The 25,126-nt window shown below is 37.9% G+C and overlaps 1 protein-coding gene across 14 annotated transcripts in view; it reads left to right on the top strand.

The window, feature by feature from the left end:
- DCDC1 (doublecortin domain containing 1) overlaps positions 1-25,126 on the top strand; it is a 608,393-nt gene that overhangs the window by 343,411 nt on the left and 239,856 nt on the right. For all 14 annotated transcript variants that reach the window (XM_049890804.1, XM_049890803.1, XM_049890799.1 and 11 more), the window contains 3 exons: positions 43-103; positions 6,822-6,956; positions 7,329-7,486. In XM_049890804.1, coding sequence (XP_049746761.1) covers positions 43-103; positions 6,822-6,956; positions 7,329-7,486 — 354 coding nt within the window. The remainder of the gene's footprint in view (positions 1-42; positions 104-6,821; positions 6,957-7,328; positions 7,487-25,126) is intronic.

Here is a 25,126-nt window from a genome sequence, read left to right as displayed (position 1 = left end):
TGGAGAAAAGGTGTCAATCTTTGAATAACATTTTCCTTACAGACATAAAGGAGATGATTCTCAGAAGTGGGTGTTTGGAACTGACGGCTGCATTTATTCTAAGGTAAGGACTTTAAAAGCCACAGTGTTTATTCCTAAGTTTTTCTGTTCCCATATTCTTGTAAAGTGCACTATTGTTGAGAGCAAGAAATGCTTTTTCCGCACAAATGATTTCACTCTGTACCTAGTTTAGAATTTAACTTAACTCAATACATTCCTTTGAGGTTTTGTTTGATTTTAAAAGCCAAAAATAAAATTTCCCTTTTCATTCCTATGATACTACCCAGAATTTCAGGGTGTCAGTTTCATTTTGCATTAAAATAAGGAGATTAACACTTTGGAAAACTGGCAATAAGCACTAAAGCTGAACATGTTTGAACAGCCCAGAAATTTCCCTGTCAGTTATATGCCCAACAGAAATGCTTATATATCTTAAAGAAAAGACATTTGCTACAATGGTAATAACAGCACTAATTGTAGTGGGCTCAGTGTGGGAATTACTCAAATGCTTATCAGCAGTAGAATGGATAAGTAAATAGTGGCATGCATTTATTCAATGATATATTATAGGCAGGAATTAGCAAGCTCCTTCTGTAAAATGGTCAGAGAGTAAATATTTTGGGCTTTGCAGGCCTTACAATCTCTGCCACAAATTCTCAGCTCGGCCTTGGTAATACGAAAACAACCATAGACAATATGTAAACAAATGGGTATGGCTGTGTTTCAATAAAACTTTATTTATAGAAACTGGTGGTCAGCCAGATCTGGCTCATCGGCCTTAGTTTTCCAACCTTGCTATACAGCAGTGGAAATGAATGAACTGCAACTACGCGTAACAATTTATATGAATCTCACAAACATAATGGCAAACAAAAGAAACCAGAAGCAAAATAATACACATTGTATGATTCCAGTTATTTAAAATTTGATACCAGGCGAAAAAAAAAAAAAAACAAAAAAAACAGATCTATTGTATTAGAAGTCGAGAGAGTGGTTATGCCTGAGGGGGCTTCGTGACTGACAGGAGGCTTGGGGAGTGCTCCTGGTGTGCTGTGATATTCTTTTTCTTGATCTGAATGCTTAGTTCTGCAGGTGTTCACTCTGTGAAAATCCATCAAATTGTACACTTATCATTCGTGCACACCTCTGTACGTGTATTATATTTAAATAAAAATTTTAACAAAACGAGGAAGTTTGCCTTGGGTTCTCAGAATTTCCTTCCTGCTCTATGATTCCAGGCTTAAATGATGTTAATCAGTCATTACCAAAACAAACAAACAAACAAACAAACAAAAACTTAGCTGTCGAGTTAATTTTAACCCATAGTGACCCTATATATATTTTTTTTGCTTTGAAGAGTCATTCATATTCAAGAAGGCAAAAATTAAGTTCATTATTTGTTAGTGTCTGACTTCAGAATCCCACCATCATAGTCCCAGAGATGCCAAAGTTACTTAGATGCTGGAGACTGGAAATACATGATACGCCATTTATCAATTTATTGCTTCTCAGCTCCAGGTATACCCTTCATTGCCTGCTCTTTTATAATTGAGATGAACTTTATAAATACTCTGCCTTGCCAGCTGGCACAATGTTAAGCTTTGTCAGTAGAAAGAGGTAGTGGGGGACTTCGAGGAGGAAGGGGTTTGTCTTCCTGGTTCTATTGTAGCTTTCTTGTCAGGCTTTCAGAGTGAGTGTTAATTTTCTACAGTGCCCAGCAGCCAGTAGCACATGGCACCTTACCTTGGGTAGCTTGTCCTGGCACTAGCCTTGGATGGCTTCACAGCAGAGTGCCACTAGTAGAGCCTCTCTCTTGTGAATGGTTTCCTTCATCATACCTCTGTTGGGTGGCTTGTTAGTGAAGTGCCATTATCAGGGCACCTCCCTGTGCTTCCTTCAGCACACCCCCCATGGGTGGCTCAGCCTCTAGGCACCTCCCTGTAGTCAGCCTCAACTGGCATTCCCAAAATGGGTGTCCAGTGCATGTCACTGGTGCCGCACCTCAGGCACGTCTTCAACCATACCTTTGCCCTTTTCAATGAGGTCTGGGTCTTGGCCCTGGGTAGTCCTCTTCCTTTGGTGCTTTATCTCAGGCCTGTTGGTAGTGGTTGCTTCCTATATCTGATATTTCTGTATCCTTTGGAATTATCTTTCACTCTTCCTAGCCAATTCCCTGTTACTCCAATCTCATATTAATCATCATTTATAACTCTTTCATTACCATTGGCATAAATGGTATGCAACCCACTTTTTATACCGCTGGACCTCAGAGGTAAGGTGTTATTCCAGTTCTAATGCATTTGAAATGTGTGACACTCAGCAGACCAGAGTTGGAGCCTCATTATTGTGTAGGTTGAGTGTTCTATTAGGTGATGCTTCTCAGATGTGTTAGTTTTGTAAACTTTTTTTTTTCCCCATTATTTCTGTGAGATAAGGCTTACAACTGTAATTATGGCTTTCCTGTGTGATAGTTAGGGAGCCCTGATGGGTTCATTTTGGTTTTTCTGTCACATTTGGAAAACCAGAGATCCCCCATGTAACCTAATGGAAAGGTGCCTGCAATAAACTACTTATCTAGTGCTCTTTGGTATATTGTTATACCATAAATCTGTGGTAGCAGAGTACCACTCGTCTCATTGGTGGCTTGTATTATCAGATCATATTTCTCAAAATCCATATTACCAACCAAAAATTTAGATACACTCAATTTGTAAGCACACATTCCAATACTGAAAACACATGCCATCGAAACAAAACAAAACAAAATTTGAGGAGAAAAAATATAGTAATGAAAGGGTGTATTAAGCTTTTCCTGTTCAGATTACTAGGTGGTTTCTGTCTCCTTATTGGACTCTGACAGATGTGCTTGATAACTTGGTTCCTCTACTGCTCTAGAATTCCGTAGTTGAAATGTCATTCCCAGAAAACCTGCATCATTTTAGAAGTCTGGAGAGTTCGATATTTAAATTAAAAAAATGTATCATAATAACATTTCCCTGAGCAGTTATTTGTGGGCACAGTGGCTGGAAATCCAACGCCATTCCCTAATTCAATGAGGACTGTACACCTTTAGCTCTGCTGCTAACTGGGCAGGATACTTGACACAACCATCAAAGGTGAAAACCAGAAACCAAACGTGTTGCCGTCGAGTTGATTCTGACTCATAGTGACCCTACAGGACAAAGTAGAACTGCCCCCTGTGGTTCCCAAGGATCGCCTGGTGGGTTTGAACTGCTGACTTTAGGTTAGGAGCTGTAGCTCTTAACCAGTATGTCACGAGGGTTTCCCAAAAGTGAAAGCATTTTAAAAATTACCTTTATCTAATTTCACTCTGAGACCCACTCCAACTTTCCCTTCATTCTACATCTTATCTCTACCATATTCTTGAGCCAGCGTGAGGCTGCAGGTTGGTGGAGTCACAGAAAGAGCAAACCTTGTACATCTTGGTAAAAATAAAAAGTTGAATTTTGAGACTGTACCAAAATACCCCTTCAGTCATATCGGTGAACCTACCCATAATGACTTTATTCTGAAACATACCTGAATACAGCTGGCTCCTATTACCTAAGAACATAATTAAATCTTATGCAAGTTTTACCCTCCCCACCAAGAAGAGCAGGACCAAGATCAAGTGTGTTTGCCTCACAGCTTCTTTTTTCTCCCAAAATTCAGGTGTCCAAATATCCACTTCTATTCTACTGTCCTCTTCACCTTTTTCTCCAAAATTCTCAATTTGTAATTTTCTAATTTTTCCTAACAGTATTACTGCTATGCAGTAAATGATGCATACTTTCATGTTTCAAACACAAATTATCTTTAAGAGGCTTTGATTCTAAAACTTCTTTGAAGTTCTATTCCCAAACAAAACTGCTGATTTAAAAATTTTAGTTATTCTACAACCAGAGAGCAAAACCATTTATTATTGAGGCATCACATTCTTTTTAGAGGTTTAGAAATGTTGATTAGGTATAAATTCAGTCATATCCAAAACTATATTCATCTAATTAAAGATAAAATGGAGGATAATTTGGTCATTATTTACAGCAACTTAAGTGTCCTTAGGATACAATGGAAATGGTTTGATTGTTAAAAACAAAATGGAGCTCATGTTTTTTATTTTAAAAGAGACAGAATTACTTATTTAGAATATTAATAACTAACTCTAAAAAAAATTTATTGTGCTTTAAGTGAAAGTTTACAAATCAAGTCAGTCTCTCATACAAAAATTTATATACACCTTGCTACATACTCCTAGCTGCTCTCCCCCTAATGACACAGCACACTCCTTCTCTTCGCCCTTTATTTTCCTGTCCATTCAGCCAACTTCTGACCCCCTCTGCCTTCTCATCTTCCCTCCAGACAGGAGCTGCCCACATAGTCTCATGTGTCTACTTGATCGAAGAAGCTCACTCCCTCACCAGTATCATTTTCTATTCTATAGTTCAGTCCAATCCCTGTCTGAAGAGTTCACTTTGGGAATGGTTCCTGTCTTGGGCTCACAGAATGTCTGGGGACCAAGACCTCTGGGGTTCTTCTAATGTCAGCCAGACCATTAAGTCTGGTCTGTGTACAAGAAACTGAGGTCTGCATCCCACTGCACTCCTGTTCCCTCAGGGTTTCTCTGTTGTGTTCTCTGTCAGGGCAGTCATTGGTTGTAGCCAGGTACCATCTAGTTCTCCTGGTCTCAGGATGATGTAGGTCTCTGGTTCATGTGGCCCTTTCTGTCTCTTGGGCTCTTAGTTATCGTGTGACCTTGGTGTTCTTCATTCTCCTTTGCTCCAGGTGGGTTGAGACCAATTGATGCATCTTAGATGGCTGCTTGCTAGTGTTTAAGACCCCAGACGCCACTCTCCAAAGTGGGATGCAGAATTTTTTCTTAATAGATTTTACTATGCCAATTGACCTAGATGTCTTCTGAAACCATGGTCCCCAAACCCCCACCCCTGCTATGCTGTCCTTCGAATTTATTCAGCAAACTTCTTTGCTTTTGGTTAATCCAGTTGTGCTGACCTCTCTTGTATTATGTGTTGTCTTTCCCTTCACCTAAAATAGTTCTTGTCTACTATCTAATTAGTGAATAGCCCTATCCCTTCCTCCCTCCCCACTCTCGTAACCATCAGAGAATATTTTCTTCTCTGTTTAAACTATTTCTTGAGTTCTTATAATAGTGGTCTCATACAATATTTATCCTTTTGCAATTGACTAATTTCATTCAGCATAATGCCTTCCAAATTCTTCCGTGAAGAACTTTTTTTTTTTTTTTTTTTTTAACAATCTAAGTGTTTCCATTGTTTCTTAAGGACACTTATGTTGCTGTTGCCCAGTTCCTTGCCACACTTGATTCTTAGAGGTCACGGAACAAAAAGGTACACAGACCAAATTAAACCACTCAAACCACAATTTATTAAATCAATTTAAAACACGAAGCAAAATGTACAGGGAGAGAGATGGAATAGTTAACACACTTAGGGTTAGGTGCAAGTGTTGAAAGGCTGCATTACCTGAATTTTGTTCTACAATATTTGCATATCCTCTCTCTCCCTCTGTGCCGAGTCACCCTTCCCTGCTGATAATGTGTGTGCAAGGACCAGAGTTGAAAATCGAGCAAAGGGGTCTGTAAGAGATGGAAAGTTCCTGGGGTAACGATACACACTTGCCCCATGAGAGACCTTGAGGGCAAGTATTCTTGGCTAATAGCTGTGCTCCCCAGTTAGCCTCATGAGCAGTCATGAGAGTTTATGTGGCAGAGGATACATGAATCCACAATAAGAATCTGCAGTGGGTGGCCAATTTAAGATCTAATTATTATTGTGTGACTCATGTGTTTCATTTATATTTCAGTGTTTCAATTCTAACTCATGGCGACCCCATGTGCCTCAGAGTGGAACTGTACTCCATAGGGTTTTCAATGGCTGATTTTTTTGGAAGTAGATTACCAGGCCTTTCTTCTGAGGTGCCTCTGGGGGGATTTGCCTCCAATGTTTTCAATAGTAGCTGAACACGTTAACCATTTACATCACCCAGAGACTTCCATTTATATTTAGTGTATCATAAATATTTGTTGCCTTGCATGTTATTTAGTGAATCATGAATATTAAATGCCTATTTTGCCTTTTCATCACTGTGTATCTATATTCATAGACATATGCTCTATTTACTTTCTGATTGATACTTCTCACAGTTTACTTACTAACTTACTTGCCACTGCTTAATGAATCTAATGAATTTCATCCATCCCATTTATTTTTGTGTCTTTTATAGCAGAACTGAATACTCTTAAACAATATAACACCTGCATATTTCATATATGTAATGTGTTTAGAATAGTACCTGGTACATAGAAATAACTCAGTAAATGTTGTTGTTTGTTGCCTTTAGGTTGTTTCCAACTCATGGTGACCCCATGTGTTACAGAGCAGAACTGCTGTATAGTTTTCAAGGCTGTGATCTTTCAGAAACAGATCAGCAGGCCTGCCTTCTGAGGTGCCATTATTATTACTGTAGCAGATGGCTTGAATATTTTAATCTATAGCTATCTATTTTAGGGTGAGGATTAGCAATCTAGCTGAAATTGATCAGATTTAAACAACTTGTTAGAAATTTCAATATTAAAGTAATTTGTCTTGAGTTTGATTTGAAAGTGAAAGTAATATGCAAATTTATTAGCCCAATATTTTTACTACGAATCTACTTTATCTTCCCCTCATCTACTTTTGTGGATTTTTGGCTATTTATTGCTTACAAGGCTGGTACTACTTTTAATTTTTTTCCCTTTCCTAAAGGCCCATCCTCAGTTTGTTCTGACCTACCTAGAGGAGCTAAATGCACAAGTGGATGTGACCCAGACAGAGTATCACTTTCACCCTGGTGCCTGGACCACAGCTCATCAAGGACACGGCAGCAGCTTAGCAGAAGAGGTCAGTACGGTGAGCCAGAGGCAAGACAGAAATAGATCTTTAAAACAAATTTTGAAAAGAGAAAAAAAGTTTAAGTTTTTTTCAGAAGACAAGCATGAACTCACATCTTAGCGTTATTGTTTAAAATCACACACAAAAGTATATATATGTATATATTTATATAAACCTACATATTTATATAAATGTTATTTTTTTAAATAGACTATGATACACTGCCTTCTTTTGTTCTGGTCACATATAAATGATTTATGTTCTGCACTAAGAAGACTGAAGAAACCATAAAAAATTAAATGTTACATTTCTGGCATATATAGTTTAGATATTTCCACTCTATGAAAATTAGCTACATGATTCCTACATTTTACTTATTAGGGTCTGCAAAAAAGTGCCAGCAACCCTGATCTGAAGCAACTGCCAGAACCTTCAGAAACTCGTTTAATGCTAGAGGATTCTCTTGGGGAGACAGGGCAGCTGACAGTGGCCCTGGTGAGGAAACTGGAAGAGAAACATCCTAAGGCTTCTGCTCAGAGGTAGGCTACTGACAGAACTGAGCTTATTGCTCAATGACATTCGATGCTTTCCTTCAGTTTCATGTAAAATTGATTTCCTGAAGATTATTGAAATATCTCAAAAGCCCTTTGGCTGTTAATCAAAGTAGTTTTGGGGTCACATTTGATGAAAAGAGGTGACATTTATGTGCATTTGTTTGAGATGAATGTGTGTTATCCTTTTTCAGAATACTTTGGAAGGGTTGTTGTCTTACGATCTCACTAAAATTCTCTGAGGTAATTATGCTAAGGCACCTCTGAGCGTACATCCAATTGTGAAAATACCAAGGGGACTTTAAGAGGGCTACACCCATGGACAGCCCTTTTTATGTTCCATGATAAGAATTTTATATTTAGACCTGAGGGTAAGTGCATAATAGATGATCTCAAGTAATGATAATAAATCGATACCATTTCCATGACTAGAATGAAAATAACTTCAGTGATTTTGCTAACAATCCTAAAGTCATGCTTGCTTGGAAAATGGAAACTATCTCTCCAATCCTCTTTATTTGGAAACTAAAGTTTTTTATGTTGTTGGATTTGATGTTATAAAGCACAAAATGACTTTATAAATGGTAATTTCTACATAATTGTTAGAAATCAGTGTTTACTGAAGTACTCTTAAAAGCATAACACGATTCTTACCATACTCACTAAGTTTTGAGAGAATCCTTAAGTTTAAATATTCTAACTATAGATGGAAACCCTGGTGGCATAGTGGTTAAGTGCTAGGGCTGCTAACCATAAGGGTGAGCAGTTTGAATCCACTAGGTGCTCCTTGGAAACTATGAGGCAGTTCTGCTCTGTTCTATAGGGTTGCTATGAGTTGGAATCAACTTTATGGCAACAAGTATGTCATGTATGGGTAACTGTAGATAGAAATGTCGCTTGCATGAGAAAAGGAGAGAAAAAAAAGCTTGGCAACTTTTTATTTCAATTAAGAGCTATCTCGTATTCTTAAATTATATATTCCTGCCTGAGATTTTGGCAGGAAGGAAACATTTTTTCCTAACAAAAATGACTCTTGAATTTATTGTCTCTTAATTTTTTATTTAAGCCTCAAATCCTTTTGTTGTAGTTTGAATGAGATAGTACACAGACAAACAAAAGAACAAATTTAGCACCTTACAGTATGGGGTTGTCCTGGACCTGTCTGAAAATTTGGGTTCCAAGTCTTTAATCACAAAAAGGGTTCCTAACTCTCTGATGTTCTATAACACAACCACAAAGCTACAGTGACACTACTGGACCACTCTCTGCAGCATACTTCGCTTTTCCCATGTCATAGAGTGTTAAGTCCTTTGGGAGCAGTCATTATCTGATGTGTTCATCCAGAACAAGATCTCAAGGAACACTGGGGCCGTTGGGACCTCAGGATACTGCTCTATGAGGCACTGTTGGCTGTAGTCCTGCACTCCCTCAGCAGCCATTTCTACTCTACCCTTCGTGAGAGAATTCTGGGGGTTTGTCATTATCTTGAACTCTGGTGTTACCCTGGGGTCTTCTCAGAAAAGATGACTGGTTTCCTCTGCTTTCAGATTCCTCAAATTTATTTGGGATTTTAAACTTATATGGGTCTTGCTCTGGTGGGGCATGATGCAGCAACCCCAGAGATAACTCATCTTCTTTTGCTTCTCTATGACTCCCCTCTTCCACAACCTGGAAATATCTTCTCTGAGGGCTGAGGGTGCTGTGTGCTTTAGGAATTTGGCCTGTGTATTCTGTTGTCGTATCTCTCCTGATGTAGCATAATCTAGTGAAGGAACTTTGGGACGAAGCCATATAGTATTAAAAAAACCCAAACCAAACCGATTGCTGTCGAGTCAGTTCTGACTCATAACGACCCTATAGGGCAGAGTAGAACTGCCCCATAAGGTTTCCAAGGAGTGCTTGGTGGATTCAAACTGCTGACCTTTTGGTTAGCAGCAGAACTCTTAACCACTACACCACCAGGGCTTCTGTACTAGGAGATGTGAGGGGAAAAAACAGTTAATATCAGTTACCACCTCAAAATACCTAATGGAGTTGTTAGAATTAAATTAGATGTCTTTAAAGTTCTAGGAACATAGTAAGCACTCAATAAGTGGTAGATGTGAAATGTTCTGGAAAGAAATAGAGATAGAAAAGATTTTTTTAATATGATTGCGTTTAGTTTTGTGTTTTTTAGTCAATAGCAATTGACTGAATTTTATTTTGTAAGAAATTTTCCAGGGGCCTTTTGTTAGTGAGAATTCCTTAGAGTTTACTTCCTGGGCTCTAGCAAACCTTCTTTTCCCCCACCCCCCCAATCCTGACAGGCCTCAGAAATTTATCTGCATCCTCCCCATTCACTCTCACAATCCCACCATTTACCACAGAAGATGCAATTTAGATTTCTTTCCCTCTCTGTTCCTTAAAGTTATTTTGAGTAAAAAGTAAATAATTTAGAGTAACTGCTTTCCTCCCATTTTGGAAGGGATTGTGGTGCAAATTAGAACATGGTACTGAATTTGGCATATTGATTACTTTGAACCCTAGGCTGTCCTGTTAAATTTGCATCTCTTCCAAATAGGAGAGATTCACTGCATTATGTTATCTCAGCTTCAAGAGAGGGCTTTATGTTTTCTTGCTTTTATCAAGGATAATTCCACAAAATACAGAATAAAGTCACTGCAGAAAAATAAAAGTATAATATGAAATGAGCTGAACTGTAAAAGTTGGAAAAAGAAGTAGATTTTTAGAACAACGAGGAAAACATGAGCAAATAATGTGACTTTCAGATAAGTTACGTGATGTGCCCAGTCATACAGCTAGTTAAGGGAGGAAATGGGATTTGAACCTAGGCCTATTTGGATCTAAAGCCCATGTTCTTAACCACTATGTTATTCCTCTTCCCTACTAGTTTTCATTCAGTTGGTTTCATAACAGAATGGCATCATATTTGAGTAACCATATTTAACCATTACAAAAATTTTTTGCACATCATGTCATGAAAGAGTTACTTACATTATTGCTATTTTGACTGGCGTATTATTTGGCATTATATCCTTAAAAAAAATCTAAACCAGTCATTGCAAATCATGCTCTCCCATCTACAGAATCATTTCATTTAATTTTACATTTTACACACTTGTGGAAAACAATTTCATTGTTGATCTTTTTTTTTTTTTTTTGGTAATGTGGAAAAATTCTTTTTTCTTTTAAAAGAAAAATACAATTCTCTTAATGTATAAGGTCTCAAATGTAAGATTTTTAATTCATGACCGGTCATGTTTTCTTGTTTCTTTTACCCACAAATACTTCTGCCACCTCTATCAGGGAGGTATAGAAATGTGGTTCTCTCCTTTCCTTGGATAAAGCAAGTTGTATGTATATTTAATTCCAAGTTTGGTCCAAAGTAAAATAAATGCCGTACTCTGGCGTCTTTAAGTGCCTGGAATGTGTTTGTTTTTGTTAGTTTATCCAATGGAGCCCTTTACTCTTATTTGAATTGAATAGTGGTTGGGAGAAGGCCTGGGACAGCCAACAAAGCAGCTGACCCAGCTTGTCACCCAGTGACCTGTGAGAAGGAAATAATGAACTGTGAGTAGCTGTCATCTTAACTGCTTCTGACAGTTTGCCTTTGGGCACATCTGTGTTAGTTGCATTGGAAAGGCCTTTGTTCTTTTCCCACTAGTGATTTTGCAGAGCGCTGAGGGGTTTGCTAGCTACTGTACTCCTACCCGGCCCCTCCCTTCCCAGGGACGCCAGCAGCTGCCACTGATCCTGCTGACATTTCTCTTAATGACTCAACTTGGCATGTACTTCACTCTTTTAAAAGAGAACATGTATCTAAAAGTTTGTTGTTTTTTTTCAATTAGAATGTCTTTTAATGTCTCATTTGATACTAATAAAAAAGCAAATATAAAGTAGGTTTAGTATTATTCTAACTTTATATATTTTATATATATATGTAAACGTAAAGATAGGTAGATAACTAACAAGATGGGCAGGTGACTTGAAGAAAATATACAGTGAAACCTACGAGGGCAGGGACTGCCTTGTTTTTCCGGGTCTTGCAAGTTTTCTGCCTCTCTCAGGATACAGTCTTACCACTTTTCTATTGCGTGTTTTAGCGGAAAATGTTTTGTGTTTTCCTTCTTTGATTGGTTTCTGCCTTTCACGGGTTCTGGCTTTCACAGGTTTTACTGTATTTGCAATAGAACAAAAATCAATACGTGTTACAAACTGCACTTTTAATGTAGAAGCTTGAGGTAGGCTTTAGTAATGAAAATATTTGGATTAAGATAGGTAAGTCTATACTACATTTTGGAACACATTTTCCACTGATTTTTTTCTTTTTTTATAAACTAATAATTTAAACTTTAAAATACTCAATATTTATGTTTTAAAATCAATCTAGTGCACAAAATTATAATCATTTGTAGATGTAATTTGGTAAGACACAGGTGTTTCTAATCCCTGATTTCCTGAAGTATCACTACTATTTCAATCATAACAAAAGCAGAACATTTTGAATAATGCATATGGCACCCTAAGAGAATTGTTTAAATTAAAATCAAAGCTTCATTTATAAAATATAAAACTTGAATCAGTTTTAAAGCCTTATTTACATTTTTAGAGTTGCTGTAAAATCAGTTCTACTATAATTAAGTCAAAATCCAATTGGCATGGAATAAACACTGAGCATTTGGCACTCACTTTATTGTACTTACCATTCCAAGAGAATATAAATTCAAATTATACCGCACTGGTCAATTTTTATAAGGCATTTCCTCTCCTCCCCCATAGAATAGAAGAAATGAAGCTGGAAGAAGTGACATGCTTTTTTTTTTCTGTTTTAAAGGTTTTTCTCTCTTAGTAACAGGTTTGAGATGCACTAGCTATAGGCACGATTATAGTGCCTGCTTTTCAAAGAAAGGTAAATTAATAATAAGAAGAAATTTTTTAAGCAGGCAAATGATCATGTCTATGTAATTATAAATTGCCAAAAACCACATATTAAAAATTTAGTCATAGTATGATTTTCATGAGTATTAAATAGCATATGATTTATTACTCCATTAAATCCTTTATATAGTTCTACATACAGTTAATGATAATCTGTAACCATCTTATTTGATTTGAATTTTCTTTCCATTTCGTTCAGCACATATCAACACAATTTTTATAGAGACATTGAATGCACAGGTCACTTTTGGTAACAGTAAGTCAGTCTCTGTCTTTTTAGGGAGAATGGACTGTTGTTTAAATTGCCACAGCTCAAACTCTCATTTCTAGAATCCTTACCAGTGAAAATAAATGTTAAAATAATAATTGCTTTTAATAGGCACTAAATAGTCCAATTACACTTTCCATGAATAAAATCCCATGTTAAGTTACATTGCTTTTGCTAGCTATTGGGAATGCTCAGCTTTAAGCATTTGCCTTTAGTTTTTTTAATGATTATTTTATGAGAACAAGGGTGTGGTGTTGTATTTAAGAACATGAAATTATTAGGTCTTCCAGAGATGTAAACATAGGCTTATAATTTTAGTTTCTGATAAAAAAGTTAAATATCCTGATATTGTCTGATATTGTTATTGATTTGGCTTCTGGTATTTTTTAAAATTAATCCCATATGTTTTCTGTGAAATAAAGTGAACATGTCACCTAATTGCATCTGCTTCTTTGAAATACAGTCAAAATCAAGCATTCTAGAGGATTAAGTATGTCCATAAATGTGCTTTAGTTCAGAAATTACCAAAGACTTTCAAGTAAGCTGGTATAAATTGAATTGTGTCCCTCCAAAATATGTGTCGTAAATCTAACCTCTATGCCTGCAGTTATAGTTCCATTTGGAAATGAGTTTTCCTTGTGTTAATGAGACAGGATTAGTGTAGGGTGTATCTTAAGTCAGTCTCTTTTCAGATATAAAAGAGATTAAACAAGCAAGTGAGAGAAGCAGAGATGGAGGAAGACACATGCCAAGCCACATGAAGATTGCCTAGGAGCAGAAGCTCAGACAAGACAAAGACCGTCCTCCAGAGCCAACAGAGAGAAAAAGCCTTCCACTAGAGCTAGTACCCTGAATTTGGACTTCTAGTTGACTTACCATGAGAAAATAAATTTCTGTTTGTTAAAGCCACCCACTTATGGTACTTTTGTTATAGCAACATTAGATAAGTAAAGTAGAATTTGGTAACAGGAATGGGGTGCTGCTCTAACACATACTTAAAATATGGAGGTAGTTTTGGAATTGGGTAATGGGTAGAGGCTGTAAAAGTTTTAAGATGCCTAATAGTAAAAGCCTGTAGGGCCACTATTAGGCAGAATCGACTCGACAGTGATGGGTTTTTAAATAATAAAAGCCTAGATTGCCTTGAAGAGACTGTTGGTAGAATTATGGACATAAAGGCAATTCCGGTGAGGGCTCAGAAGGAGTGAGGAGAGCTATAGAGAAAGTCTTTATCATCTTAGAGAATTCATATGGCGCTAGCCACAAAATGTTGCTAGAAGTGTGGATGTTAAATGTGCTACTGGTGAGGCTTTAAAAGAAAATGATAGATATGTGATTAAACAATGGAAGAAGAATGATGATTTTATGCAGTGGTAAATAACTTGTCTGAATTATGTTCAGATGTTTGGTGGAAGATAGAACTTTTAAGTGATGAACTTGATATTTAGCTGAGGAGGGCCATGTGGTTTCTCTTTGCCATTTATAGTACAATCGGGAGGAAAGAGATAGACTTAAAAATGAACTGTGCAAAAGGAAAACAAAGCTTAAAGATTTGGAAAATTCTGTTGTACAGACTAAGGACACGTGTCCTAGAATTTTCACCAAGGACATGGCTACACAATTTTTTGGTAGAGAGTAAGCCTGCGAGTGAGGGATCTAACCAGCTACCACAGAAGAAAACCTATAAGCTTAGACTAAAGAAGACAGAGAAAGAATGGAAGGAGAGAATGCTATTTGCCTCTTGGAATTCTACAGGCAAGAAACAGGCCAAAGGAGCTACATCGCTTGTCCTCCAAGAAAAGAAAAGAACAATCCCTGGAGCAGCTTAGAGATCAGCAGAGCTGTTGGAAGTAGTGTGGAAAGCTTGGCTTCAAAGGGTGGGGCCACAGCCTCCTAGCTTTCAAAGAGTCCAATCTCTACCAATTCAGGTCTGGAGTGTGGGGCTGCTGTTAAGGTGTGCCGGGGGTTGGGGCCACCACCCAAAGCTGAGGGGGTGGGGCTGTTATGCCCAAGAGACAGAAGAATGGGGCCTTCTGGGGCCAAGGGGGTGGGGTCACCACTTAGATGGACTAGGAGAATTGGGTGGCCTAAAGCAGACGGAGCAGAATTGCCGTCCCCACCCCCCCCAAAGAAACCCAGTGCCGTCGAGTCGGTTCCGACTCATAGCGATCCTATAGGACAGAGTAGAACTTCCCCATAGAGTTTCCAAGGAATGCCTGGCAGATTCGAACTGCTGATCCCAGATGGCCTAAAAGGCAGAGCTGAAGCACAGGGCTGAGGGGCCTCCACCCAGAATCCAGAGGCTGTGGCCAACACCCAGTCTGGAGGCCAGGGCCTTTGTCCAGATGGTCCCAAAGAACCGTGGAATATTTTCAAGCCTTCAGAGCTAATGTAAATTGTCCTGCTGGGTTTTGGACTTGCTGGGTGCCTGTTATCTCTTCTTTCCCTCCAGTTTCTCCCATTTGTAATGGAAATGTCTGCCTTGTATTTTTGGAAGCAGATAATTTGTAATTTAGATTTCACACGTTCACAGATGAAGGCAAGTTTTGCCCCAGGATGGAATATGCCTAAAGTTTCACCCATATTTGATTTAGATTATTCAGAAGATGAGATTTTTGGACTTGGAGTTGATATAAGACTTTTGGAGTAATGTGAGGGGATAAATGTGCTTTGCATGTGGCAAGGACATAAGTTTTGGGGGGCTAAAGAGTGGAATGTTTTGGATTGAGTTGTGTTCCCCCAGAATATGTGCTGTGAATCATAACCTCTGTGCATTTGGAAATGGGTTGTCTTGTTATGTTAATGAGACAGGATTAGGATAGGTTGTGTCTTAAGTCAGTCTCTTTTGAGATACAAATGAGATTGAACAAGCAAATGAGAGAAGGAGATGGGGGAAAACACATGCCAAGCCAAGTGAAGATTGCACATGAGCAGAAGCTCAAAAGAGACAAGGAAGGAGCTTCCTCTAGAGCCAACAGAGAAAGAAAGCCTTCTCCTAGAGCTGGCACCCTGACTTTGGACTTCTAGTCTTCTAAGCTGTGAGAAAATGAACTTCCGTTTGTTAAAGCCACCCGCTTGAGGTATTTCTGTTATAGCAGCCCTGGATAGTTAAGACAGAAGCATTTTCTGAAAAATTTTTTTTCTCATTTTCTTCCATGAGGTACCTGTACCTTACTTAAACTATGCTGCTTAATTTTCATTTTAAAAAGTATGCTATGTATATTACTGTTCTGCTTAATGTTTTTTCTAGAACTATTTAAAGAATGAATGAGGAGCTTAACTCGTACCTTCTTCAAACTTAGAAACCCCAAACTAGAGTGTTTAGTACTATAATAGTTAAAGTAGTAAGTAATGAGGTTCAGGAGTTGAGTAATGTGGATGGAAAAGGAGGAGACAGTTGGTGGAGGTATTATTAGGTCGCATATATAAAATTGGAGGAAAACAGAGTGCAAGTAGTCAAAATGACTTTTATGTTAGCTTCCTGACTGGTCTTTCTCCTACCTTTTTCCCCCTGCAGCCCATTATCCATTTAGTGGCCAGAATGGTCCTTTTATATTCATAAATCAGATTATGGGAGTCCTCAGCTTCAAATTCTCAATTACTTTTTATTTCCTTTTTAGTGAAACCGAAGTCTTTATCATACGCTACAAAAAAAATGCTACAGGCCCATGGTATCTCACTGACTCCCATTTCTCCTTGTTTCCTCGGCTCCAGCCATCCTGGGTTTCTGCCAGTTTCTCAGATGTGTCAAGTGTGCTCATACCCTGTCTCTCTCTATCCCTGCTTTATTTTTCTTCAAGGTACTTTTTACTACCTATCATATACATATTTATTTATTGTCAGAGCTCCCCAATTAGAATGTAAGTTCCTTTACAGCAGAAACTTTGTTTTATTCACATCTGTACAAAAAAAAAAAAAAAGAACTTTTATTTGTACCTCTAAGGCCAGAACTTACCTAACCTTCAGTACAAGGTTGTTCAATGAATGAACAAATGAATGAATGAGTGAAGTAGTATTAATTAATGGAAATAAGAAAATGGGGAGGGCAACTAGTCTGGGCATCCATGAGAACATTTTAAAAACCCTCATTGTCTGCTAGACAACTGTAGCCCTATGATCTACTTGTGTGTCAGTTGAAAACAGTCCAGCTATTACAGTGGCTTGCTGATTTTGACATCGCCTGTTTCTTCTGTCCTTTATCCATGCACAAATATTTACTGAGCATTTTCTCTGTGCCGGGCGCTGTCATAGGAACAGAAAAGACAAGGTAGAGTTTCTGGCCTCACAGGGCTTCCCTCACAGTTTAATAGGAAAGAGAGATATTAAACAAGTCATTACAATCAAGAGTGATGAGTGTTATTGTAGGGAGAAGGTATACTTCATCCTGAACACTCCTCCTAGGTGATATGCTTTTAAAGAATGTCTCACTGACTGACATATACTTCTTCAGTGTTTGCCCATTGTCTGCTAAGTTAAATGAAGCATGAACTTCCAGACCCACTGCACTGTGTTCTTATGTCTCAGAACCTCCTTCTTTTTACTTATCCAGGCCCAAGCTGACAGTACTTGGCTCATGTTCATTTGCTTGACCAAAATGCCCTTATTTCCTCTTTCCTACCTAAAATCCTACCTTCTGCAAGGCCTATTTCTATTGATTTATGGATTTAAGGTTATAAATTTACCTCTAAGGATGGCTTTAGCTTTGTTCTACAAATTTTATTATATCATATTTTCATTATTATTTAAACTTTGTTGTCTTCTTTGATCCATGGATTATTTAGAATTTCTTAATTTCTAAATATATGAAACATTTCTGGTTTTTATTTGTTTTATTGATTTCTAGATTAATTTCATTGTGGTTAGAGAACATTTTTGGTAAGATGTCAACCCTTTGAAATTTGCTGAAACTTGCTTTATGCCCAATCCAGCACATGAACAATTTTTATAAGTGATCCATGTATACTTGGTGTTTTTGTAGTTGCTGTTGCTTTGCTGTTTTGTATTGACAGTAATTGGGGTTTTAGGAATTTTTGAATATGTGGCTTACTGTGTTTTATCAGCTTTAGAAAGTTTTCTGCAGTTGTGCCTTCAAATATTGCTTCAGCCCCATTTTCTCTCTCTCTTCTATGAAAGGACTCTAATGACATGCATATTAGTGCTCCCCCCCCCCTTTTTTTCCTTTGGTGAACCCTATGTCACTTATGCTCTATTGTATATTTTTCATCCTTTTGTCTCATACTTTATTCTGGATATTTTCTTTTGACCTGTCCCCTAGCTCATTAATTCTCTCTTCAGCCGTATCTAATCTGCTGTTAAATCCATATATTAAATTCTTATGGTCTGTTGATATATTTTTTGGCTATAGATTTCCTATTTGGCTTTTATAGCTAATGACATTACCAAAATTTACTTATTCATCTACTGTTGAATAAGTAGGTAGTGTCCAATATTTCATGTTTATAAATTGCACCATAGCAAATGTCTTTGATTCTTGTCCTGAATTCATTCATTAAATCCATGAGGATTTATTAATCATCTTCCTTCTGCCTCAAATGTTCTTGGAAGCTAAGAATATAAGAAAATATATAAAAAGCCCTTGCTACTCATAAGCTCATTGTGTCATAAAGCCTTGCCATACCAAGTTACTAGTGAAAATCTGACTAAAATTGAGGCAATTGTATTGATGACGAGGTTTGCTGACTTCATGGTCTATTAGGTTACTATTTTTATTCTCCTCTGTTTCATAAAGTTTCCATCAGTATTATGTCAGCTGATGAAATAAGAAGTCTCAGTTTGTACTTTCTAATAGCATTTCATTTCTTTCTGTAAACATAAGCCACCCATTTATATTTTTCATGTTTTTAAATTGGAATGCAGATTTAGGTAAACCATGATATATGATGTGTCATAGGATTACTTTTACTGTTTTTTTTTTAGTAGCTCTTCCAACTGTCATTCTTTGATCATGAGTGAACTCTATGAATATTTCTGAAAAATATTTTTTGCTTAAAGTCAGTTATTTAAGAATAAAATACTTTAATTGCCCATCAGTTTATCTATTGGAATACAATAAGCTGACAATGCTTTTGATTGACTTCTTACCCTTTGTTTATTTGTCATGAATGCTTTCTTTCTTTGTCTAAAAGTCTCCAATTGGACCATTCTGTGAATTAGAGTCAAGGGAATTAACTGAGCAGATAAAACAGTACTCCAGTCTTCAGATGCCCAGTAACAGCCCAGGCACTTGTGGCTACTAAGACTTGTGGCTGACTATGACCAAGACCACTGAATAGCACTTTGTATTAAAACATAAAAAACTTTTTGGTTAATCATAGAATATGATTCAGCAATAAAAATGAACAAACTATTGATACATGAAACTTAGATGAGCCTCAAGGAAACTATGATGAGTGAAAAAAGCCAAACCTTTTCAGTTTGCTTTCATTTTTTTCAGCATTCTCGAAATAACATAATGGTAGAGGTAGACAACAGGTCAATGGCTGTCAAGAGTTAGGGATGAGAGTGGGAAGAGAACGGGTGTGGCTCTAAAGGGTAGTATAGGGGAACCTTTTGGCAGTTGAATATCTTGATTTTGGTGGTAGTTACATAGGCCAGATTTGTAATAAAATTTCATAGAGCTACGCACACACACACACACACACACACACACACACACAGGAGTACACGTATAAGTGGTGAAATCTGAATAAGCTCTATGGGTTGTACCAATGTAAATTTCTTGGTTTTGATATTGTATCATAGTTGTGTAAGATGTTACCTTGAGAGGAAGATGGGAAATGATACATGGTATTTCTCTGTACATTTTTTTGGGCTGGGCGGGGGCGGGGAGAAATGTTTTACCAGTTGAAATATCCATCACTGAGAAGAACAGAGACTATATGCAGATGAAGAGCTCTTCAGAAGGGAAATTACTTGACTGTACCCCTGAGTTAATCTAGCCAGGTTCAATACTTCTGAATAGAAAAAAAAAAGGGTAACCTGGAGTCTCTGAAAGAAAGGTCTCATTAAAACTAAAGACCAAATATTTCCCTAAATTTGTCCTACTCCATTTTAACTTTTTTTTTTTTTTTTAAAGTAAGCTATGAAGTAGCAACAAAATGAGTTCCTGGTTCTAACAGCAGATGGAGATATTTAACATATTTCTAATAGGAAATTTTGAGCTAAGCCATTTAGAAACCTAGATTGGAAGTCTATTTCCCCCATAAGAGTAAACATAGGATCAAATTCAATAAAGTTAGGGGCAAGGAAAGGTCTTTGCATTATATCATGTTTAAGACATGCAGAAACTTTTCTGATTAGAAAGTGAGAAAATAAAATTCCTAAATTTTAGATTCTTTTACCTGTTTTATTCATAGGAAACACACACAGAAAAAAGTATGTGAGTGTTGTTGGTGAGAATAGAGTTTTTTTTTTTTTAATAGGGTTATCTATACACACTTATGTATGAGAATATTTATGAGACTGCAAATAGACATATATGTGTATATTAATATTAATACTAGACAAAGTCTAGTATTATTATACATATATGTCATAAAATATTCATTATGGTTTGCTGGTTTGCCATAGATTCAATTATTCCAAGGTTAAAAAATATATCTAATATCTACTTAACCACTATGCCACCAGGGTTTCCTCTCTCTTACTAGATCATGAAAACCGAGTAATTGTGTTATCATTGCCTCAAAACATCAGCACCACTTGCTACTTTAGTAATAACTGCCTGTATTTATTTTCTATAGCTCTGTTACCACAAACTTAGCCACTTAAAACAACATCTATTTATTATTATCTCACAGTTCTGTAGGTTAGAAGTCAAAGTGAACTTGACTAGGTTCTCTGCTCAGGGTCTCATAAGGCTGAAATTAAGGTGTCAGCTAGGCTAGACTCTTAACAAGCTATTCCAAGTTGTTGGCCAAATTCACTTCCTTGTGGTCATACAACTGAGGCTCCTGTTTCCTTGCTGACTGTCAGCTGGGAGCCATTCATAGCTCCTAGTGGTGCCCACATCCCTTGGCATATAGCCCCTTTCATTTACAGCGCTAACAATGGTGTGTTGAATCCCCCCTTGAGCTTTGGGTCTCTCTGACTTTTCCCTCTGCCAACAGCCAGAGAAAATATTCTTTTTTTAAAATAATTTTTATTGTGCTTTAAGTGAAAGTTTACAAATCAAGTCAGTCTCTCACATATAAACTTATATACACCTTACTACATACTCCCACTTAAAAAAAAAAAACCCACTTACTCTCCCCCTAATGAGTCAGCCTGCTCCCTCCTTCCAGCCTCTCCTTTTGTGACCGTTTTGCCAGTTTCTAACCCCCTCTACCCTCCCATCTCCCCTCCAGACAAGAGATGCCAACATAGTTTCAAGTGTCCACCTGATACAAGTAGCTCTCTCTTCATCAGCATCGAATATTTTCTTTTTTAAAGGGGGCTCATGTGATTATATTAGGCCCATCCAAACAATATCCCTATTTTAAGGTCAACTGTGTTATATAACACAATCATGGGAGTGATATCTCATCATATTTACAGTTTCTGGGATCAGGGTAGGACACCTTGGGGGGCCATTTTTGGAATTCTGACTACCACACCGTTAATATCAGGTAAAGGGCTAGTTAATTTATTTTCTCTTCTAACTAACTAAACAGTTCTTATCATGGTCAACATTGGCACAGAAAGGAAAAATTAGAAGATAACATGTGTAAAAAACCAAAACCAAGCCCGTTGCTGTCAAGTTGATTCTGACTCATGGCGACCCAATAGAACAGAGTAGAACTGCCCCATAGGGTTTCCAAGGAGTACCTGGTGGATTCGAACTGCCGACCTTTTGGTTAGCAGCCATAGCATGTATAGAATGTTCAAATAAAAAAAAAATCACATGCTTCACAGTTTAGGCGTAACAACCACATTTCCTAAATAGGGATTGGGTTGTGACATATGGGAGGAAAAAATGCAAAATCTACATATGACATAATGACAATACTATAATGGAACTTGTCCATTTTACTGAGTTTGAGAACTCAACAATGTAACTAATGCCTATTTATATGGATTTGCACTCTTAGTTGCACATGATAAAAATCTCAGTGCAAACTGGTTTAAGCATGACATGTAACAGTGAAAAGTCCAGAGGGAAAGTTGGTTTAGGCACTTAACTGATACTATTAGACTCAGTTTTTCTCTAGTTTGGCTCTGCCTTCAGGATTTAGTTTAAGGATTCACGTGGAAGGAACATGGTGTCAACAAATTTAGCCCTTAAATCTTTTCAGGTTTTAGGTCCACAGAATCTTCCAGAAGTACAAGCAAGTCTCAGCATTACAAGCAAAAGCCTGTGTGGAGTCAGATTTCCGTTCCTGAAGGGATGTGCGGATTGGCTTAGGCCCAGCCCAGGTCATGTGCTCCAACCCTGGAGTTGGGGATGGAGTCAGCTTCACTGGGATCACATGGACTGATACTAGGGAGGGATGGTTCCCAGATGGAAACTAGGGTCAGGTCACCGGAAGACAGTGAGTAACTACCTGGTTGACCGATGTCGGGCAGCACAAACAGCTATGCCTTTTCAAGATATTCTCAAAGATACGTTCGGTACCTATGAGTTTTATAGAAGTATTTCAACTCACCTGTTCTCTAGAATGAAGCAGTAATCATGGGCTGAAGTGAAATGGGGGAGCTATTTTGGTGGTACTCAAACTATGTTCTAGGGAACCTCAGTATTCTACCACTAAAAATGAAGAAATGATAGGCTTGGTCCAATTCATGGAAGAAACTGTAGACTTTTCTCTAATTTTTTTCCAAAAAAAAATTTTTTTTGAAACTTCGGCGCTTGCTAGCGTTTGTTTATTCTGTTGTTGTTGTTAGTTGCCATCAGGTTGGCTGCAACTCATGGTGACCTTAAGTCTAATAGAACAAAATGTCGCCTGGTCTTGCACCATGATCGTAGGTGCGTTTGAGCCCGTTGTTGTAGCTGTTGTATCACTCAAGAGGTGGACTTCCTGGGTGGTGCAAGCACTTGAGTGCTCAGCTGCTAACCAAAAGGTTGGAGGTTTGAGTTCCACCCAGAGGTACCTTGGAAGAAATGCTTAGTGATCTCTTTCTGAATAAATCAGCCATTGAAAGCCCTATGGAGCACATCTCTACTCTCACACATGGGGTCACCATGAGTCACTCCACAGCAACTGGTTTTACTATAAGAGGTGAGGTGGTATCTAGTTTAGCACAAAATTATATACAATCATGCATCACTTAACGCCCATGATGTGTTCTATGAAATAGGATGTTATGTGATTTGGATGTTGTGTGAACGAACAATGGTGCTCCTGTGGCAACGGCACCTCCTCTTAGTGCTGAAGCCCTGGATTCCATCCCAAGCCTGTGTCCACGGCTTTGTAAGGGTAACGGTGGCAACCCCTCTGCTTTGGGAAGCGCCCTGTCTGTGCACTTTGGGGCAGGTGGGAGGGGTGCATGCAGGCTTGGGGGTGGTGATCCTTGGTGGCTGGAACTGGGGTTAGTCTACCCCTAGCCCCACTGCCTTCCTGTTCTTATGAATCAAACCCACACCAGGGAGCCCGTTGACCTGGGGTGAGCAGGCCTTTACTTATGCATCAGCTTCGGTTCTAACTTTGGAGCCTTGAAGGATTTTAGGGATCATGGAGCCCAACGCCTTCCTTGTGCAGATGAAAGAGACACAGGGAGTTACTTTGTCATGCAACATACCACTGACAGAACAAAGATTAGAACCCCAGACCTCTTATTCATTGATCTGTAGGGAATAAAGTAAAGAGTATAAACTTATGAGACCACTGACATAAATGCGGTTGAACATTGCCCCAACAGATGTTATGCAGCATATGACTATGTGGTTATTATAAAATGGATATATTAGTATCTTAGCACATTTTCTAAAATAGCATAAAAAATGCTACATGTTCCATAACACGAACAACTTTGAGGACCACTGATATAGTCTTATCTTTTTAAGTTGCAGGTGAGTAAGTTGAGGTCCAAAGAGGTTAAATAACTTGTACTTGATAGCACTGGGTTGTATGGTCACCAGGTAGTTACTCAAGAATCCTTGTTTTGTGTTTCATTCTAATACTTCCCCATCTCCATGTTATATTATAATATTGTTGTCTTAATTTTATCATGCATTGTTGGGGAACTCGATTGTTGGAGGAGAGGATGGTGAATATGCAGGGAATAGGAAGACCAGAATATAGTGACTAATGCTGAACATTGAATTTCTTTAGAATGTAAGCTGTTTGTGGGCTTTGCTAAAATAACTCCTTTAACAAGTTGTTGACAAAATTTAGAAACAAGGCTTAGTTCTTTAGTGTAATATTTTATACAAACATATAAGCATAAAATTGTCTTGTTTTCTTTTAGAGTTCTTTGTTCTTTTATTTTTTTACACCATGATTATTCCTCACAGAGGTCATATAGAGGCAATAGGATAAAGTGGACGGAGTCAGACTGGAGTCAGATAACCTGGACGTAAATTCCAACCTTGGCAAAGTCTGTTTTATTTTGGTTCAGATGACCTATCTGAAGTATGAGGTGTAATTCTTCAGATGGTGGTTGTGAGTATTAAGTGTGGTAACACATGACTAGGAGCCAAATTACCTGGACCCTAATCTTTACTAGCTGTGTGACCTTGGCCTATTACTTAACCTCTCTGCTTCAGTGTTTTCATGTGTAAATTGGGAATAACAATAGCACCAACCTTATAGTGTTTTTATGAGGAGTGAGTGAATCAATGTTTGTGAAACATTTAGATTAGTACTGGCACAAAATCAAAGTCAGTACAGCATAAGTGCTAGATAAATGAATAAGTTTATCAGTTATTCCCAAGAAACAGTGCTTGGGATACAGTATATGCTCACCATGAAAGTTATTTGAAGTCATTCCCAGTGACACTATCATCACTTCATCTGTTCTGTTTCTTTCATAGCATTTACCACTGTCTGAGATCATCTTGTTTATTCATTCATTACTTCTTATTGGCTCTTTCCCTTTTGGAATGTAAGCTGTGTGAGGACAGGAACTGTCTCATCTCATTTATTCCTGTGTACTAGAGCCTGAACATTGTTGAGCACCAACACTAGACACTCAAGAAATATTCATTGAATGAATCTATGATTAAAACTAAGAATATAGTGAGTGGCCACCTAAGATAGTCCACTGGTCTCACCCTGTCAAGAGTAAGGGAGAATGTAGAAAACCAAAGACACAGGGAAAGATTAGTCCGAAAGACTAATGGACCACAACTACAACAGCCTCCACCAGATTAAATCCAGCACAACTAGATGGTGCCTGGCTACCACCACTGACTGCTCTGACAGGGATCAAAATAGAGGCTCCTGGACAGAGTTGGAGGAAAATGCAGAACAAAATTCTAACTC

This window comes from Elephas maximus, chromosome 7 (genome assembly GCF_024166365.1).
Source record: "Elephas maximus indicus isolate mEleMax1 chromosome 7, mEleMax1 primary haplotype, whole genome shotgun sequence".
NCBI lineage: Eukaryota > Metazoa > Chordata > Mammalia > Proboscidea > Elephantidae > Elephas > Elephas maximus.
Note: the sequence above shows the minus strand (reverse complement) of the source record. Positions and strands in the feature narration are given on the sequence as shown.